The sequence below is a fragment of the Copidosoma floridanum genome, unplaced genomic scaffold (genome assembly GCF_036245765.1).
Source record: "Copidosoma floridanum isolate Cflo_tuat_1 unplaced genomic scaffold, Cflo_Japanese_pri ptg000012l, whole genome shotgun sequence".
Taxonomy (NCBI): Eukaryota; Metazoa; Arthropoda; class Insecta; order Hymenoptera; family Encyrtidae; genus Copidosoma; species Copidosoma floridanum.
Window position 1 is genome coordinate 2,390,377 of NW_028321889.1, and position 18,636 is coordinate 2,409,012.

The 18,636-nt window shown below is 34.8% G+C and overlaps 6 protein-coding genes across 10 annotated transcripts; 2 read left to right on the forward strand and 4 right to left on the reverse strand.

The window, feature by feature from the left end:
* Window positions 1-724: 724 nt before the first annotated feature.
* LOC106638458 (uncharacterized) lies at window positions 725-4,403 on the forward strand. The gene is made up of 5 exons (XM_089590273.1): window positions 725-941; window positions 1,365-1,966; window positions 2,047-2,652; window positions 2,732-2,791; window positions 2,871-4,403. The coding sequence occupies exons 2-5, from the start codon at window positions 1,397-1,399 to the stop codon at window positions 3,186-3,188; spliced, it is 1,554 nt and encodes a 517-aa protein (XP_089446399.1). The 5' UTR covers window positions 725-941; window positions 1,365-1,396; the 3' UTR covers window positions 3,189-4,403.
* Window positions 3,925-8,576, reverse strand: LOC106638503 (E3 ubiquitin-protein ligase RNF25). Of its 3 annotated transcripts, none has more exons than XM_089590275.1 (6): window positions 8,208-8,576; window positions 8,057-8,128; window positions 7,402-7,642; window positions 7,109-7,327; window positions 6,711-7,001; window positions 3,925-6,611 (listed from the first exon to the last, which is right to left on the reverse strand). In XM_089590275.1, the coding sequence occupies exons 1-6, from the start codon at window positions 8,228-8,230 to the stop codon at window positions 6,390-6,392; spliced, it is 1,068 nt and encodes a 355-aa protein (XP_089446401.1). In that variant the 5' UTR covers window positions 8,231-8,576; the 3' UTR covers window positions 3,925-6,389. The 3 variants fall into 3 exon arrangements, with proteins under 3 accessions (XP_089446401.1, XP_089446400.1, XP_014207196.2); XM_089590274.1 differs by having other exon boundaries at window positions 3,925-6,614; window positions 6,708-7,001; XM_014351710.2 differs by having other exon boundaries at window positions 3,925-6,626; window positions 6,708-7,001.
* A 587-nt stretch (window positions 8,577-9,163) lies between these two features.
* On the reverse strand, window positions 9,164-10,942 carry LOC106638459 (acyl-coenzyme A diphosphatase NUDT19). The gene is made up of 5 exons (XM_014351613.2): window positions 10,650-10,942; window positions 10,257-10,584; window positions 9,706-9,944; window positions 9,480-9,635; window positions 9,164-9,379 (listed from the first exon to the last, which is right to left on the reverse strand). Exons 1-5 carry the CDS (start codon window positions 10,722-10,724, stop codon window positions 9,164-9,166), a joined length of 1,014 nt encoding a protein of 337 aa, XP_014207099.2. The 5' UTR covers window positions 10,725-10,942.
* Sdhaf3 (Succinate dehydrogenase assembly factor 3) lies at window positions 10,790-12,252 on the reverse strand. Its single transcript, XM_014351714.2, has 3 exons — window positions 11,961-12,252; window positions 10,916-11,704; window positions 10,790-10,811 (listed from the first exon to the last, which is right to left on the reverse strand). Exons 1-2 carry the CDS (start codon window positions 12,144-12,146, stop codon window positions 11,492-11,494), a joined length of 399 nt encoding a protein of 132 aa, XP_014207200.2. The 5' UTR covers window positions 12,147-12,252; the 3' UTR covers window positions 10,790-10,811; window positions 10,916-11,491.
* Window positions 12,253-13,549: 1,297 nt separating this feature from the next.
* On the forward strand, window positions 13,550-16,733 carry LOC106638486 (signal peptide peptidase). Of its 3 annotated transcripts, none has more exons than XM_089590270.1 (7): window positions 13,550-13,765; window positions 13,833-14,050; window positions 14,290-14,400; window positions 14,492-14,574; window positions 14,668-14,830; window positions 14,912-15,405; window positions 15,563-16,733. In XM_089590270.1, the coding sequence occupies exons 2-7, from the start codon at window positions 13,853-13,855 to the stop codon at window positions 15,639-15,641; spliced, it is 1,128 nt and encodes a 375-aa protein (XP_089446396.1). In that variant the 5' UTR covers window positions 13,550-13,765; window positions 13,833-13,852; the 3' UTR covers window positions 15,642-16,733. The 3 variants fall into 3 exon arrangements, with proteins under 3 accessions (XP_089446396.1, XP_014207130.2, XP_014207132.2); XM_014351644.2 differs by having other exon boundaries at window positions 13,550-13,761; XM_014351646.2 differs by having other exon boundaries at window positions 13,550-13,757.
* Window positions 16,734-17,254: 521 nt separating this feature from the next.
* Window positions 17,255-18,528, reverse strand: LOC106638487 (proteasome subunit beta type-2). Its single transcript, XM_014351647.2, has 3 exons — window positions 18,326-18,528; window positions 17,767-18,123; window positions 17,255-17,571 (listed from the first exon to the last, which is right to left on the reverse strand). The coding sequence occupies exons 1-3, from the start codon at window positions 18,414-18,416 to the stop codon at window positions 17,396-17,398; spliced, it is 624 nt and encodes a 207-aa protein (XP_014207133.2). The 5' UTR covers window positions 18,417-18,528; the 3' UTR covers window positions 17,255-17,395.
* Between the last annotated feature and the right edge of the window lie 108 nt (window positions 18,529-18,636).

Genomic DNA, 18,636 nt, shown 5'->3' on the forward strand with positions numbered 1-18,636 from the left:
TAAACACTAAGTTAAGAAAAACTTTATTTTACAATAAAATACTTGTACCTACTTAACTTTGATATTTAAGAAAAAAAGACAAATTTTCGATATTAAAAAGACAACGATCATATAATTTACATTCTGTACGAATGAAAATAGTTCCAACCTAAATGAAAATTGAAATAAAGAATAAAGTAGATAGGTACGTGTTGGATGAAAAAAGAAATGTTTGGAAAAACTGCATTATTCAAGTAATGAACGCAATAAGGGGAAGTTATTCCGTATTAGAAATAAAAGTTTGAAATGTTTAAGCGTTAATTTTTAACGTGTTTTACTGTACGTTTCCCAACAACACATACATATGTACATTTTTGTTAGTACTAATTCAAAGTAATCAAAAAGTTTGTTCAACATTGGTAAAATTAAAATGTTATTCTACGTAACTGTCAAACTGTCAAACAGGTCAAACTGTCGGTGACAGGTGACAGTAGGTATACATATATATGTTCTTGTGCCTGCTTATGCTTAGGTATGCGGTATGCCGTACCTATATTGCCGTATGAGACTGTAGAGAGCTAAGCGGGATAAGCCGCATATAGCTTTGATGGTATATAGGTAGAGAGAGTATAGAATACAAAACTATATGCGCCAGCCGCCACCTCCTGCGACCTGCGACCTGCGACCCGCGATATGGAAGTTACATACACTCTATGTGCATATGTGCATTGTGCACACCCACACGCGTACTAACACTTTTGAAAAACAAAATGAGCTTGAAACTTTAGAATTTCAAAGCTGCTATATACAGTGGGCACTGGGCAGCAGCAGCATCAATGGCCATCCATGATATACCTATATTATATTGAACGAAGGTAGAAGCTTTTCAAGAGCGCATATTTTTTGGCCAGACGTCAGACGAGAGAGAAAACACATACGATGACGATCTTGGCTTTTGTCGGGTAAGACATTTTTTACTTAACGCTTTTTTTTTACCAGCTTTGTTTGTTATTTTAATTAACTGTTTTTGACAAATTATTACTGTACCTACGCTAGGACAAGAGATATGTCATTGTTATTGATGCTAGAGGAGATAAAGTGGAAGGGTGATGGTCAAGTATACATAGGCGAGTAATTAAATACATAATTAAAGTGAACCAAGTATTAGAAAGTGTATGTACTCGTTATCTTATCAGAATTACTTTCGGTACATAGTTCTTATTTATCATAACTTGTAACTTTTTTAATAACATGTATCACTGTTGTGTCATCACTCGTCTTACTCAACATCTCAAGCAATATGATCCTTGTTTTCATTATTTATTTATTTTCCATGACATCCGTTTTAAATATAATAGTATTGTAAACGATATTTTGTCTTTTAGATGAAACATTGAGTGCCCATAAGTAAAAAAAAATGGACGTGGAAGGCTCGGATTATTCGAAAAGCGAGCTGGACTCTCTGCAGATGCTGGAGGACGAGCTTCGACTTGATCATCATCCGCCGTCAGTTCCAGATGTGCCGAATACAACGGAGCAGCTGTCGAAGAGAGTTGCGGCTCTGGAACTGGAATTAGAGAGGACCAGGCTAGAACTGAGTGCCAAAAATGCTGCCAACCAAGGATTGAAGAGTATAATAACGGAGCTCCACGTGGACGCTAGGGTCTCAATACAGGAGAAACAACAACTTCATAACTGTGTTAAAGACGTGGAGTGCAAGTTAGCTGCTACTGAGAACTCGATGAATTGGTATCGAAGACAGGTGCACGAGGTCCAAGCCAACAAGAAAACCTTGCAGATCGAAATAGACACTTACCGTGACATGCTGAGCCAGAAGAGCTCGACCTTGATGAACGTTAGCTCCAAGTACAAACAATTGAACGACGATTACATGGCGATTGTTCAGAAGCACAAGAGAGAAAAAGACAGCCTGCAAGCCGAGATTGATTTGTTGAAGACGTCGCAGAAGAGTATGACTAGTGTTACGGTTGGTTAAACTTTTTTCTTACCTCTGCACTTGTCTGCTCAGCTAACTCATGTGTTTTTATTTTATTTTATTTTTTTCAGAAATACGATCAGCAACTGCCATCGACAGTGCCATTATTAGTCCACGTGGGGTTGTCAAACCGACTAGAACTAGCCGAGGAAGAGCTCCAAAAATCTCGATCGGAACTGCGGTCCATGGAGCATCGCCTTCAAACCCTTGGCAGCGAGAGAGCGGCGTCCGAAGCCACCTGCTCCAAGCAGCAGATTCAGCTATCAGTGGCCGAGGACAATCTTCGCAGCTACGAGAAAGAGCGTAGTTCGCTCGCAGAAACCTGTCGGGAACTCAGGGTGGAACTTGGAAAGCTCAGGTCGGAGAACGCGAGTTTGCAAATTGGGCTTCTATCGGCCAGGCAGGATAGGGAACAGGTGGAGCAGGCAATAGAGCAGCTGAGACTGCAGTTGACGAAAATCATTACCCAGTACAAGTTGTTGAGGAACAAGAACGGTGAGCTGGAGGAAAAGTTAAGCTCGATGCAGAATGTGTGCGAAGAGAACAAGAGGCTCAAGCTGCTCTCGTACTCTACCAATGCGTCGCTGTTCAAGAGACTGAGGCAGGAGAGAAAAAAGACGAATAATTTGCAGAAACAGTTGTCCCAGGAACAGAGCAAGCATCGCATCCTTTCCGAGGTGAGGCTTGTTTTTTTTTTTTTTTTTTTTTTTTTCTAGTAGTTGGATCGTGTTGTTTAATTACAGCTTTTTTTTGCAGAAAAGTAAAACTGACGCATCTCTGAGGGACTCTTTGAAGCAAGCTCTCGAAAGAAATAGAGTAAGATATGCCTATGTAACTTTCAAACACATTAATAGTACCCAATATAAAATATACATGAAAATACAATTTTGTTCAGGAATTGAGAGAACAGTTGAAATGCAGCAAAATGTCCGAAGAGAGCGTCGATGAGGGTTACGCTGATGGTAGCAGTACAGCTAGTCTTTCTCTCATAAACTTGCCATCTCCTCGGCCTCTTAGCCCTACTTATCTCAACACTATTAACGACGTCCTCGTCAGGAGCAAAAATTTTTGGGTGCCCATCCAACTTGGTCTGAACGAGCTACAGGCTAAACTTGACAATTGTAAGATAGAAAAGATAGCTGCAGTGCCAAGTACTTGTTACATGCCCACGCCACCATCGTCGCCGTCGGGTGATGTGCAATTAGTGGCTTGAAAATTGTACATACAAATGTAGAGGAAACATGTACAAATGTTTATAATCATCGGTTATAGTTTTATTATGTGAAAAGTCTGTTCGTCAATCGCAAGAGATCGTGATAACTGTATGTCATTGTTTAGGATTTTTTTTTTTTTTTATTTAAATTTTTTAAAATTTTGATCATATTCCCTCGGCAAGTAAGCGACTTTATCACATGGTAAAATAAATAAAGGTATATATTTAGGGCTCAGACGCCAATGTTAAATCGTTGTTAGATTTTTATATTGTATTTATGAATATATATTTTTATATTATGTTGGTGTAGTTGTACTTAAAAAAAAGATGTTAGAAAAAATAGTTATTTGTTACATGGTTCGAAAATATTGATAATGATAAAGATTCAACATTTTTTTGTTCACACTGCAAAAATATAGTTGAATGGAAAATATTGTATTACTTTTTTCATAATTGTATATAGATTATTTATATAACTATTATGGATCAAGATTTGCCAAATTATTAATTCCCAGTTGGTAGTCAAATTATACTACTGTTATTGTATAAAAAGTATTTTGTAATTAATAAACTAAAATAGAACTATTTACAGATGATAATAACTTTGAAATCAGTATCAGATGTGTTACATCATATAAATACACTGTATAAAACTTAGACTTTAAAGGTGTTTGATTGATAGCTACGTGCATAATGATGCATTATTTTCAGTATTAAAAGATAACGGTATTAAATTGGTGATAGATGCAGACATTACTCTAATTGTGCGATAATTTTATATTTATTTGATTCAAAATCAAACCATACATAGCTTATAGAATTATTAATATCAAGTCATCAGCACAGACATAATCTGTAATTTGTTCAAATTCAAGCGTTTAAGCCTGTATTTGAATAAACGGAACGGCTACATCGAGTTAGTGCTGTTATTATCCTTTAGGATGGGAATACACATTGGAAACGACAAGTACTAAAAGAAAAAGAATGACACCGTCATTGGATAAATTCTTGGTGTAGAACTTATTGTTATCATATATAATATGGCTTTACCTGGGATGCCAGGTACGTTTACAAAAGTGTAAAGTGCAAACTTAAACTTATCATTTTTTTGTAACTCTCGTCATCTCTCTTTTTATGCTGTGCAATGTAAATGTAATGATTGACAATTATCAAGGGTGACATCGAAATTATAATAAACAATTTCTTTTGGTTAAAGACAGATTATTTGACATTTTCTGAATTACCCTTTTTTTCTACTTTAAGCAAACAATTTATAGTACGAATTATATGAAAAGTACGAATTATAGACAAAATATACAGAAATACCATAAAACCTGACATAATTAATTTTTGATTTGTTATTTTAATTAATTTAGATGCTACATATATTTTCATTTCATCGATTAATCTATGGTAATGGTAATGTATAATTTACCTAGTTCAAGACAACACTGTTAATATATTTTTTTAAGCAATATTCACGTACATGATGAGCAAAAATGTTTGGATTACAATTTATCTGAAATAACTTTGAAACCCTCATTTTTGGCAACATATATGGCACGGTATATAATATGGGGAGTGTTCCCACGCACTAAAAAAAATTTGTACAATGTACCTATCTAAGTATTTATTATTTCCCGTTATCCATTTTAATTCTCTTTTTTCTTTGTAATAAGCTCATAAATCACAATTATTTTTTGAAGGAACAAATTCAACGTGAACTTTGGCGATTTGAAAATTTTAACGTAAATTCAAATGTAAAAAGAGAGAAAAAAAAAAAAAAAAAAAAAAAAAAAAATTGTTGATTGATATAAAATCCAGAATTAAGCTTAAACTAAAAAATACTTCAAGGTAGAAATAGTGAGTTACTAATAAAATTCATTTAAGAATAACGTATAAAAATAGGGAACTTAAATATTTTTCTACTTGAAAATATCACAGTCAAGCATATAAGATAAAAGAATGAAAAAATAATAATTAAAACTAGTTGTATTTCAAAGCCTTTTTTTAATTATCAAGTGCCCTTTAATTGCATAATTTTTAAAAAGAACTCAATCAAGTCACGTGTACGATTCGATAAGGAAATATTATACACAAACATTGAATTACATCTAATCATTTTGTCCCATGAAAAGTTTGAAAGAATAGTAAAGTCTGAGGTAACAAAGTTTTAATTTTTTTATTTTTCGTAGTGATGAAATAATATTTAAAAATTTTTTCAATATTAAAAACATTTTATTTATTGCAACTCGCGTTTGAAAATTATGTTTTTATGAAATTTAAAAAACTTTTTTATAGATTTGAGTAAAATTCAATAGATCTTATAAAATCAAGTATCAATTTTAAATCGCGTGTCGATGTTTCATCCAAAAAAGGAAAATTAACACGTATTTAAGTTTTCAATGAAAAATAAGCACAATATCATCGGATTGTTCTTCACATTCTTTTGATAATGAAGAGAATCAAAATTTCGAGTTACCCATAAAAAAATTGTACTCGAATCGCGTTAGTCTTCCATATGGTGAAGATCATTTCCCATAGACGTAACTTGTAATTTTCGCCCTCCACTCCCTCCCATTTTTTAAAATATCAATGTACAGCAAATTACCTATTAACGAAACGGGCCGTTATTATCAAAGTGAGAATTGCGTACCCGTTAATAATATATAATCATCAATCGTACCGCACTCGTCTTCTTAAGTAAAAACACAGTCAGCTGCTGCACAAAGGCTCGTTTTTTAGTCTGCTTTGACGCTTGTCCGTGTTTTTTTTATAATAACCAACACTATAATGATGATAATAAAAATAAAAATAATAATAGCAATGATGATGACGATTACCATAATAAGAATAGCAATAGTAATAATCAACACGTCCCATCTTATACACCGTTGCAATGGGAATGTTGCTGAACAGCAATACCTATAATAATATCATGACCGCGCCGATTTGCGGCTGAAGATTTCTATCATAATAATTGATGCTACTAATGTGACTACGTGCCAAAGGGAGTGGATAAAGTGAGAGGAGGAGGTGGTACAATCTACGGGACATCGTTACGTCGGTTAATATCATGATCACGAGCATCATCGCGCTTTCGAGTAATTGGTTAATGTATTCATGAGTATCAAGTAATAGCGGCTGATATTGATGATTCTTGGATACTTGCTGGTAGTCGTCGTTCCCGGTAACCCATTGTCATCTGGTAGCTGAGTCGTTCTGTCGCATGCGGTCCAAGTGACGCCGACTGTGGGCCTTGCCGCGGCCGCGATGATTACGATGATGATGGTGGTGATGATTTTGAGATTGTTGCGCTTGCTGGTGGGATTGTCGTGACTGGCTGTGATTTTGTTGAGATTGACTTTGTTGTTGCTGCTGTTGTTGTTGTTGTTGTTGTTGTTGTTGTTTGGATTTTTGTTGCTGCTTTGATTGTTGCTGTATGGAATTTATTTTATTTATTTTTTCAAAGCATGAGTCAGTAAGAAGAATTCTATAAGAAATAAATGAGTGTCGCACCACTTGTGCTGATTGACTAGCTACAGCATTCAGGCTACTACCAGGTGGGTTGGGCTGCTCGGCAGTCGAATCATCATCGATATTCAAGAGCAGCTTGACGCCTTCGGCCTCGAGGTCGATAATACCTCCACGGCGCTGTTGGTAAAGGTATAATTCGGCCATCTTGAATTGCATATCCTGCAACTCTTGAGTGAGAGAGAAGTCCGTCGCAGATTCTACATCGATCGGTGGTGGTGCTCTTTTCAGATCCTTTACTTCGCAATTAGTCGGTTCCCGACAGACTGGACAGAGAGCCTAAAAATGTATACGTAATGCAATTCTCGTTGTCATATTGATGTGTTCTTTACTTCAAGTTAGAACAATCCGAAGATAACGCATATTTCTACTTGGAAAGCACATACTTGGAATTTGTTTGCTGTACTTTGCTGCCACGGCGGTAATTTTTCTTGCTCTTCTCTGTAGTATCGTTCAGCTGCGACTACATGAGCAGCCAAACAGTACGAGTGGAAATGATGATAACACTCTGTCTTGGTAAATTCATCCCCTTCGCGAAATCCATACAGACAAACAGCACATTGACCAGTAGGGAGATTACTAACCGTTAAATGCTCCCTGACAAGCTTAAGGAATTTTAACACTCGTCAGTACAATGATTCGCTAAATTATTGAGCTGTAAATGTGTATGAGCAGTTACCTCGATCAATTCAAACATTACAGGTTGACCTAAAAAATCTTTGCACTTTGCATCGGCATCCGATTGAATTTGTCTGACAGTTTCTTCATCCAAGCCTCTAGGGTTTCTTAAATTGACAATAGGTGTTGTGTCGGGATAACCAGGGGTCAGTTTGACAACCAGCCTGACACATACGTACTGAGACTGAGAATCTTCTCCAGTTGAAGGGAAGACAAGCGTCTCGATAGATTCTGGCTCACCCCTGTAAGCAAAATAAAAAATGTCAGTTACATTGTAATAAATATTTATGTTGTACTTATAAAATTGTATTGTCTCTTGACTGTGTTGATAGTGGCATAAAATTTCCCATTAATTTTTCCAGCATTTTACATTATGTAATTCATTTGGATACTTTCACTTTCAAACATAGCAACATATGCTCAACTCCTAGGATACATTGAACCATTGTTAAAAAAAAAAGGGTCATATAAAAGTACAAATCTTCAATCGTTAAATAGAAAAAATAACAGTTGGAATGAGACTGGCAAAATTATTAATCAAACTGAATCCAAGAAACAGCAATAACCACTTGCTCTTGTACTAAGGGTAACGCAAAAACAAGTATGTGTGTCAGTGATTTACTAGTTTCCAATAAAACAAACCTTCCCAAACTCACCTCTCGTTTTCAATGACCTGAAGCTCATCGTCCAGGAGTATAGCTCTCAGAGCCTCGATTTCATCGGTAACTCTGAAACGAAAACACAGTATCTTACAGCAAACATCAATAATAAAAAATTAAAAAAAAATAGTAAACACAACAAACGAACCTCTCGTCGATGGCGCTTGACATCTTCAACTGATAGTACTCTCTCTCTCTAAATCCTGTTTAACTTTATGCCGATGGGATCAAAGACCTGAGAAAATGCCCAGAGAGACAAACGAACAAACAACCGAGGAGGGTAGAGGAAGCCGAGGCAAGGAGGCCCAATTGGATTAATCTGATTCGTCAAAAGTTGAGGGGAGAATATCTGTTGTATGTATTTACAACATAAACTTTTGTGTATTGTATCGAGATCTAGGGCGCAGTAGGGCGCAAACTCTCCCTGCAGAATCCGTGCCTATAAAAGCACAAGGATTGGGGGTGGTTGTTGTTGTTGTTGTGTTGCTGCTACAGACGTGTGTATATACGCGCACTGTTTTTTTTTTTTTTTTTTTTTTTTCGTTTTTCAAGAGACTGTCACATACCAATATAATACTTGAACTTGGTAAACGAGAAGTTTGATTTTGAATTTGCATGTAAAAGAAGGTCTTGAAAGTTAGAAGTACAACATTAGTACATTAACAACAGCAGCATATAAAAATATACACCCAAAAGTGATCCGAATTTATGAGTATTTTTTTTTTTTACTAAAATTTTAACAGAGTTCTACCTTATCGGTACTGATTTGATTTGTATGTTCTGCGCTATACTTATTTATCTCTATAAAATTCAATTTCGATTGTTTTTTTTTTTTTTTTTTTTTTTTTTGTTAAAGTTAAATCAAATACTTTTGTAGAATCTTAAAAAAAAAGATATTCTCGAGTAAACTAGCGTTTTTTTATTTTCAGTCCGATCGATATTCATAACACTTTATTTTACGTAAGTATCAACAAAAATAGTTCGATGAAAATGTTTTTATACGTGGATTAGAATACGTAAATTTTCGGCACACATTTGATCCCAAAATCATATAGGCATACAGACTCTTATTCAAACAAATATGCACAAAAATATAATTTTTCGTTATAATTTTGAAGCCATGGAAGTTCTTATTTGAAAACTTTTGTTTCCTTCATTTGAGAATTCCAGTCTATTAACAGCATCAGACATTTCGTTGAATTGTTTTATAGTCAAGTTTGATTTATCCACAACTTCTTGTTCATAAAGATTAACAGTTTCAGGATACATTTGATCTCCTGGCAACAGGAAAGCTTTACCATCACTTAATTCTGTGACTACCTGTAAACGAAAAAAAAATTAATTTAATTAAATTTAGTATAGCTAGTAAAAAAAAAAAAAATCAGAAAAACAGTTTTTTTTATCTCATTTAGAAACTTACAGGAAAGTAAAGTTGAACACCCTTCTTTGATTTAATTAAAGCGTATTTATATAAATCATCAATATTTTTATATTTTTCAAATATGTTTACTTCATACAGTTGAGGTGGTGGTAAATAGTCAATGAGAGATTTTTTCACATGTTCTGGAGTTGCCCACTGCATGAAATATGTAAGTGTAAATAAGTGTATAACAGCTTATTAATCGCTCAAAACAAAATTTACCCACCAATATTTCTTCTACTTCACTAAAATCAAGTTTTGAGCTTGGAATTTGTGTCATAGTAGCAAAAAAGAAAGCAGTGTTGAAACGCCTTGCAGCTGGAAACAAAGTAGGGCTCAACCAATTGGTCCACTCATGCAATGCCCACAAATTAGGCCAGCAATGGAACTGTTCACACATATTGAAAAATTCGTTGGGATCCCCATGAACTTCCTTTTGCCAAAATTCCAAATCATCACTGGAAACTGAAAAACCATTTAACAATTGGAATATTTCACGTACACAACACAATCTTTGTTAATTTCCTGGCACTTAATTTACTCATAATTTAAATTTACTTGTATACCATAAAATTACTATTTTCTGAATAAGTAAAAAAAATAAAAAGTTTGATGAGAGTCTTAGAGATGTTATATCAAATAGTTACCAAACATATGTTACTAATTACATTCAAGTACATGCAACACACATGCATTCAATATAATTTCTCCACAATTCCATTTTTTCGAACTTTCATTCAATAAAACATTACTTTGACATGTTACGTAAAGAATTACTTGGAAAATGGTGTGCTTTGTCGGATATTTCTGATGACTGTTCGCACAATAGTACACCACATTCTTCAAATGTCTCACGAATAGCTGCTATTCGTAGTGAAATCTCTCTAGGCAATTCATTTTCCCTACTATTGAATATGTGCGGTCGACTTTTGGTGTTAGGAAATAATGATTTGAAGCTGTTTTCATTAAAGCCGTAATTTTTGTACAGATTTTGCCACTTTAAATGCGCGTCTGCTATTTCAATGACACCACCAGGGAACACATAGGCACCAGAGAATTTTGCTTCTTTTTTTCTCTTCAAGAAAAGCAAATTGTAATTGTATTGCTGTAAGAAAAAACGCAACAAATTGAATAAATTGTAGTTTTACACATAAATGTGTATATACGTACTGATTGTGTGGCATGGTATTTTTGACCATTTTTAGCAGCAATTATGATGGAAGCAGATTCCCTCCAAGATTTCATTTTGGTGACTTTTCTTTATAACTTGTTATAGTCATAGGATTGCGTTATACAATTCGAGTATTTCATAAAAATAATGCAGTGTCACAACTATATTAAAAAAATTTCAGATACGATATCGTATGTAACGTATGACGTCAGAGCTCAATTGATATATTAGTTTATTTAATGTATATATTATGTGAGGTATGTACCTAATAATTGTAAACAGTAACACTGACTGATTATTGTTCAGAGATCAATGGTATTTTGTTTCTCTTCTCTTTTTATATGTGTATTTAGGGTTAAATTTGTAATAACAGTAATAATTTTAATTGATAATTTTATTAAGAATTTATAGTGGTCATTTCATAATCTTCCACAAAATTTGTATAACAACACTATATAACGGTTAAGTTTATAAATTTTAACAACTAAAAGTAACAACATTTAAAAAATACTGGATTTAAAAGAACTGTTTGTGAACTATTCAGCCAGTAATTAAAACTCACGTAATCTTAACTTTTAACTATATGCTATAAAACCAAACAGTGCATGTGGCACCATACGAACTGATATCTCACAATAAACGTTAATTACACACTCCACGCTTCATTCAGTAATGTTATTCAAAGTATTGAAGGTTGCACTTTGCACACTCATAGTAAAACATCTATTTAAGTATACGCCTTAAAGATGACTAAGCAATTCATCTTCATTTCAAAAGTTCTTCTATGCCAGTCCATGAAAAAAAACATACAAGACCCATAAATCCATCGACTAGTTTTTCGTCAACTGTTTTTATCATCCGTTTCCTTTGGTTTGGCATTTTTTTCTTCATCCACATCGGCTTTGCCCGTTGCAGCCATCATTAACTCATACAACTGGATCACCTGCTCCTCTCTGAGTTTGTCCAAATTTGCCGCATCTAACGACTTGCCCAACGGTTTTGCTGTCTTCACTCCTCGCAGTCCCAGCTGCTCTGACAGATCTATTGCATAATCCTGTATGATCAAACGTATCGATTAATTCATGAGAAAATACATACGAGCTATATCCAACTACACTACAGGAGCAAGCGTAATATCATGAATGAAAATTGCATCATTTTCCAAAACTAAAAATGCCAAGAAGTTGGAAGGTGGGGCCAAAGGCATAAACGAATTCAAACAATAGTGCAAGTCTGCCTTATATAAGATTATACAAGTGTAGTATAAGGTGTACATGCTGTACAAAATGGAAAGAAAAATATTAACTAACCGCCCACTCGTTCAGAAAGACATTAGCCATATCAGGACTGCAAGTCTTGTGTCTCCTGAATTCGTCTTTCACGTAAATGTCGCCGAGCTCCCTAATATCCGACGGCAGACCCCGGTGCAATTTCAAAACCATTTTGTATAACCTGCGGACGCGCTGCAGGTGTGTCACCGGTGCTGACAGGGACATTAATGTCACTTGTCTTTTCCTTCTTTTGTTTGTTCACTCGTAAAGCAATACCGAATTCGCTTACATGTATATATATCAAATTGTAAAAAATAAAAACTATATATATTACTATGGCGGGCTTAAAGAGTTAAACAGCAGACCACTAAATTCTTACGCGCACAACTGACAACTAGCAGACGATAATATAGGGATACCAAAGAACCAAAGCGCGCGGCGTTACTACCACAACCTATAGGTATATATATATACGTATAACTACTCTGATTTTATCATTCTGGTAAAGAGAGCACGGTGTAAGATGTGTGTGACGTTATGTGTAGTAATTAAAGTAATTACTACTAAGTAATGTCATATGGTCGATTTTATTAAACCATGTGAATATCTATATTTTTGGAGGTAGACTTTAGGGTGAAAAATAGATTGTAAACTTGCCGCAAACAAGACAAACCACGTCAACTTTTTATTATCTATCTATAAAATTTGTTGCGGCTGGTTTATAATTGATTAAATGGCTCTAATATAAGAAGTAATAATTATTTGGATCAGCGCCATCTAGCGTTTCGAATTTCTGAACTAAAAAGTGGCCCTAAACTTTTGAACCAGAGCTTTAGCGCGTAGAGCCATTTAGTCAGTTATAAACCAGCCGCAACTCATGATACAGCTATAAAATAAAAAAATAACGATACATGTGTTTTTGGCGGCAAGTTAACAATCTATTTTCTACCAAAAAATCGACCTCCTATGTGTTTATACTTTTGAAGATAAATTTTCGAGCATAAGATAAATTTTTAGCCTGCCGCCAAAAACACACGTATCGTTATTTTTTTATTTTATAGCTTTGTCATGAGTTGCGGCTGGTTTATAACTGACTAAATGGCTCTACGCGCTAAAGCTCTGGTTCAAAAGTTTAGGGCCACTTTTTAGTTCAGAAATTCGAAACGCTAGATGACGCTGATCCAAATAATTATTACTTCTTATATTAGAGGCATTTAATCAATTATAAACCAGCCGCAACAAATCTTATAGATAGATAATAAAAAGTTGACGTGGTTTGTCCTGTTTGCGGCAAGTTTACAATCTATTTTTCACCCTAAAGTCTACCTCCAAAAATATAGATATTCACATGGTTTAATAAAATCGACCATATGGCATTACTTAGTAGTAATTACTTTAATTACTACACATAACGTCACGTACATCTTACACCGTGCTCTCTTTACCAGAATGATAAAATCAGAGGCTGTAAAGTTACGTAGGTCAATGTAAGCAAAAAATGTCTATGTGAATAGCTCCATTGTTTACATGTGCGAACGCACGGTCAGTTAGTTAAGCCAGGGTGGGAGTAGGTACTAGGTACCAACCAAAAACTTAATTAACTTATCATTTCCGAACAGAGCCGCTGAATCGGCTGAATGCTGGTTAAACGCGCGCACACCGCGCAACCAAATATAAATTTTTTGTACACGTATACACAAACAAAAGCGCCTTGGCGCGCTCTCTTTTCTATCTTCTGTACCTCCTACATTCTCTCCTCGATCTCCAGCTTTGGAGAGTCTTAAAAACGGAGGGCAAGTATATTTTTTGAAAGAGATATACACACAAGTGTCACAAGTAAGTAGGTACGCGCTTTTTCTTAATTTTCCTCTCATTGACGTATACACATTTCATCCCATATGGTCTTCTCAGTTGCAGACTACGTCGCGTGCATGATGGCAGATACGGTGAACAAGCTGGTCGACCAGGCCGTGGAAAACATCACCGAGAGCGTGGCCAATGTGACCGCTCAAAGTGTGCCACCGACGGCCGCGGGTATGGCCATCGCCTACGGCAGTCTCGTCGTTATGGCGATACTGCCCATCTTTTTCGGCAGCCACCGGTCCGTCAGGCATCACCGGGAGCAGAAGGTTAGCCCGGACACCGTGCTCCGTTATTTTGACATCTCTTTGTTCCCTGGAGAAGATTTTTTTTTTTTTTCTTGAACTTAAGGATCCTCGGGTTTCTAGCTCGTTTTTCTGTTTATCTTCCTAGATGATAAGAAATAGTACTTGTGGGTTGTGGGTGTGTGTACTTTGCTACTTTGCTGTGTTGTCAGTGTGCAAGCAGATATTGTCAAATAGACTTTAATGATCGATATCTTCTCTAGGAACACTTTGAAACCAGTGGAGAGAAGCCAGAGACTATGAGTCGCAAGGATGCTGCGATGTTTCCGCTCATCTCCAGTGTTGCACTCTTTGGACTCTACATATTTTTCCAGGTAAGGTTGTCGCAACAACAGCTGGCTCTTTTTCTCTGTTGTTTCATGATCACTATACAAGAGTCTTATGCATCGTTCTGATTGCTTGCAGTTATTTTCCAAGGAGTACATCAACCTCTTGCTGACTGGATATTTTTTTTTCCTCGGCATTTTGGCTCTTTGCCATCTCTCGAGGTAAAACGGGAGTTCTTAAAGAAATCAGGCCACAAGGTGGTGTTATGCAGACAATGAATAATAATTTGCACTTTTTTGTTCTTCTCTTTGCAGTCCTCTCATAACTTCCCTGGTACCGGCTGCCATTCCCAAAACTCAGTACCATCTGCATCTCACCGAGGACAGCGAGGATATTATTAATTATAAATTCAATCTTCACGACATAGTCTGTTTGATATGTTGTTCCATGGTTGGTGCTTGGTATTTGTGGAAAAAGGTAATAATAGATTTATAAAAACATTTTGCACTACAGTGTTTGTGTATTGAATTGATAATTTTTTTTTTTTCCTGTCTACAGCACTGGATTGCGAACAATCTGTTGGGAATAGCATTTGCAATCAACGGTGTTGAACTTTTGCACTTAAATAACGTTGTAACAGGGTGTATATTGCTGTGTGGACTTTTTGTGTATGATATATTTTGGGTTTTTGGTACAAATGTGATGGTTACAGTGGCCAGGTCGTTTGAAGCTCCGATCAAGCTGGTATTTCCTCAAGACTTACTGGAAAAGGGTCTTCACGGCACAAAGTTTGCTATGCTAGGATTAGGTGACATTGTTGTACCTGGAATTTTCATTGCCTTGTTACTCAGGTTTGATCACAGTCTCAAGAGAAAAGCAAACACCTATTTTTATTCGACCTTCTTTGCCTACTTCATGGGATTGCTCGTCACGTTGCTCTTCATGCAGCTTTTCAATCATGCTCAACCGGCACTATTATATTTGGTTCCTGCCTGTTTGGGAACTCCTCTGTGCGTTGCTGTTTTCAAGGGCGATTTGAAGGCATTGTTTTCGTAAGTTTACATTAAAACGTTTTGCATTTTGTATCCAGAAACTTAACATGTTACAAAAACATTTGAAGCTGTTAAAGTTTGTGTTAGATGAAATTTACGCACCATTTGAATTTCAAGCACGTTTTTATTTTATTTTAACTCGCACTTAATCTTTCAGGTATGAAGATCATCCGTCTGATACTGATACTGACACGAAAACAGAGACAACACAAATAGACGGCAAAAAAGAAAAATAATAAAAGACGTTTTTGTATTCAAAATGAACGTGATAATAATGCAGGAAACGTTGATACGAAAAAATATGGGTATGTGACGACGTTTCGTGCCTGAAAAAGACTCTCAGAAAAGTGAGAACTCTAATGAAATTTTGTACATTGGTTAAAAAATGTACTAATGTTACCCTTTGTGTATAATTTTCAGTTGTTTTTTTTTCTTCTACCTTCTTTACGTTTCAATTTCTATAGAATATTTATATTGAGCCGTTTTTTTTTAAAGTTTTTACAAGCGGAAAATTTTGTGTGTATGTATATATTGAAGTGTAAAACATTTAATGTTATAATTGCGTCTTATGTACACGAATCAAGTTTAAAGAGAATAGGTATAGTGTATTTGACAATTTTTTCAGCATCAAACGCTTAAATTGAGTATTTTCAATTGATAAGATGAACTGATCCCAACTTTTGATGCATATAAAAATCATTCCAGCCTTACTAAACGCCTTTGGCTTAGGCGAATATATTCATGCAATCTGACATCTAAAACATTTACTTTTACTCCTTTACATGATAGTAAAGCAAATCGAAACGATATTTTAAGATATCTCCAAATATTTTAAAAATTGGTTCTAGAAAAATTATAAAACAATTTTTATTAACAATGTATAGAAAATTTTCTTAGTCATTGCATATTTAGTTTGTTATTTTCTACAGAATAATCACGAAAAGTAATTCTTGATATAATACAGGACTAATTAAGAATTCTTAAGATTTTGGCTGAGACAATACGTTTTTTAAAAAAGTTTTCTATTATATTATTTGTGATAACAAAGAGCTTAGGTTGAACATTTTATAAAACAAATCCATCACATGCAACGAAAAGAGTTTTTTTCATTGTAAAGTGAAGAAGTCTCGCACAAAATTTTTTATATACTTAATTCATCTTCCACTAATGAAAAGGACTTGAGCAAATCATCATGCCAACTGAAAATAAAATTGCTTTCCTTTTTGTAAGTCTTTTCATTTCTGTAATGTTCTAGAGACTGACAATATTTACAACTGATTCCTGTATTAAACCTAGTTAATTACAATAAAAGTTTCTGTCACCGAGAATGTAATAGTTTTATTCATTAAATTTTACTTAACTTAATTGTCAAACTAATAAAAGAACATGATTCAACACTATACTTATATATACAATACGATATTGTATTCAACAAGTCTCGGGTAGTTTATTTAAAAAAAAAAAAGTTTTGGATTCGGAAAAATTTGCCATTTTTACTGCAGTTTCCAAGTTGTGTCTGGAAGTACTTTGTTGGAGTGCACTAAAGATGTTTAAACTTACCTATGATAAGCAAAGACAAATCATTTTTTTTTTTTTTTTTTTTTTTTTTTACAATCAAAATAAGAAACATGATATCTTAAAACAAGTTCAAATCAAGTTTTTGATGTTCTACAAACCCATACAGCAAATGAAAGAGTGATAATCGTGATTAAGTACTTTTTATGAGGTATTGTCATTTTGTAAGAGACACACACGTGTAAGTGAGAAAGTTTTTTACTTGTGAATCAGAAATAATTGACTGATAGTGTACCGATCTGTATGATACAGGCTTAATAAATACTTGTCAAAGTAATTTTAAAACAGTGCTTTTCTTTTATTTCATAAAAAATTATTTATGCATAACAAAAGTTGAAGACATCAATTTTAAATCATAGTTGATTTTTATGAGGATGTACAAATTTTTTAAATAGTATTTTCTTTACTTAAACGCTCAAATAGCTCGAGCGGTTTCCACAGCTAAGTCCTGAGCCGTTATTGGAGGTAAATCTTCAATTCCATCCTTGGATACCTTTTGAACTTTGAAGTTTGGAAGATTGACAATCAATCTTTTGTGTATTTCACGGACACACGTTTTCATTAAAGCATAGCAATCATCAACTGACATGTCTATAAAAATAGATTGTAATCAACTACTAACTTTTTGATTATTAGTACTTATTTGTATTCATTTTCTAGTTATAGCCAAACGATTGAAAAATTATTGGATCTAGTATGCTACTTAAATTCATACACAATAAAGCCCTATTAATTATTTAAACATACAAAGTTCCACATTAAATGGAAGAAAAAACTTAGACTTACTGCACTTGTGGTATCTGTCCATGATACTGAGTGCAAAAAATCCACCATAGCCATGAGCAGCATAAGGTACTTTGACAGAGGATGCTAGATAATCTATGAAATAAAGTTCAGGACCAGTTTCATTGTCACAGCCTGCCATCAGAAGATTGACGGCATAAGGCGTCCTGGACCTGAGATAGTCGGCAAGGTTCTTTCTTGTGAAATTGGCCGAGGCCCTGGGTGACAGCTCATAACCATTGCGCATTTTGTAAAGCTGCAGATTTTTGCTTATGTACTCGGAGAACTGAATAGCATCACCGCTCTCACCGCACACGGCCATCACCAATTTATCCGACAGCTTGTAAAGTTTGTTTTCATCTGTGTAAAGTAAAGTGTTTTGGAGTGGATGATGTAAATTGCTAAGCCGTGATAAATTGTAGAGAATCACGAAGCAAAAAAAGAAGTAAGAATGAATTTATCAAAAGTAGCAATCACAATTTTGATTAAAAAATCGAGTAAATCAATAGGATAATTTGTTGATACATAGGTTAACTTAGCAAAAAATGAAATTTTACACTACCGCTTTTCATAACCATGATGGACGAGGCGTTCGTCATGTCAGCCGCGACGAGGACAAAGTCCTTGCACTGAATTCCTAGGAGACACTCCATTATTAAAAGATTATTCTTCAAAAAGTCTTTTACTTAAACAAAACTCTTAATTGCGGCTTTTTAAAGACGAACGACGAAACGACGAAAAGCGTGTTGTCATTCTTCCAATGAATGTGTATATACACAGGTACATACACATATTACATATACGTGCATTGTGTATTTCATGCAAATTGAAAATGTTGACTTTATCGGCCAAAAATAATTGAAATCACTGATT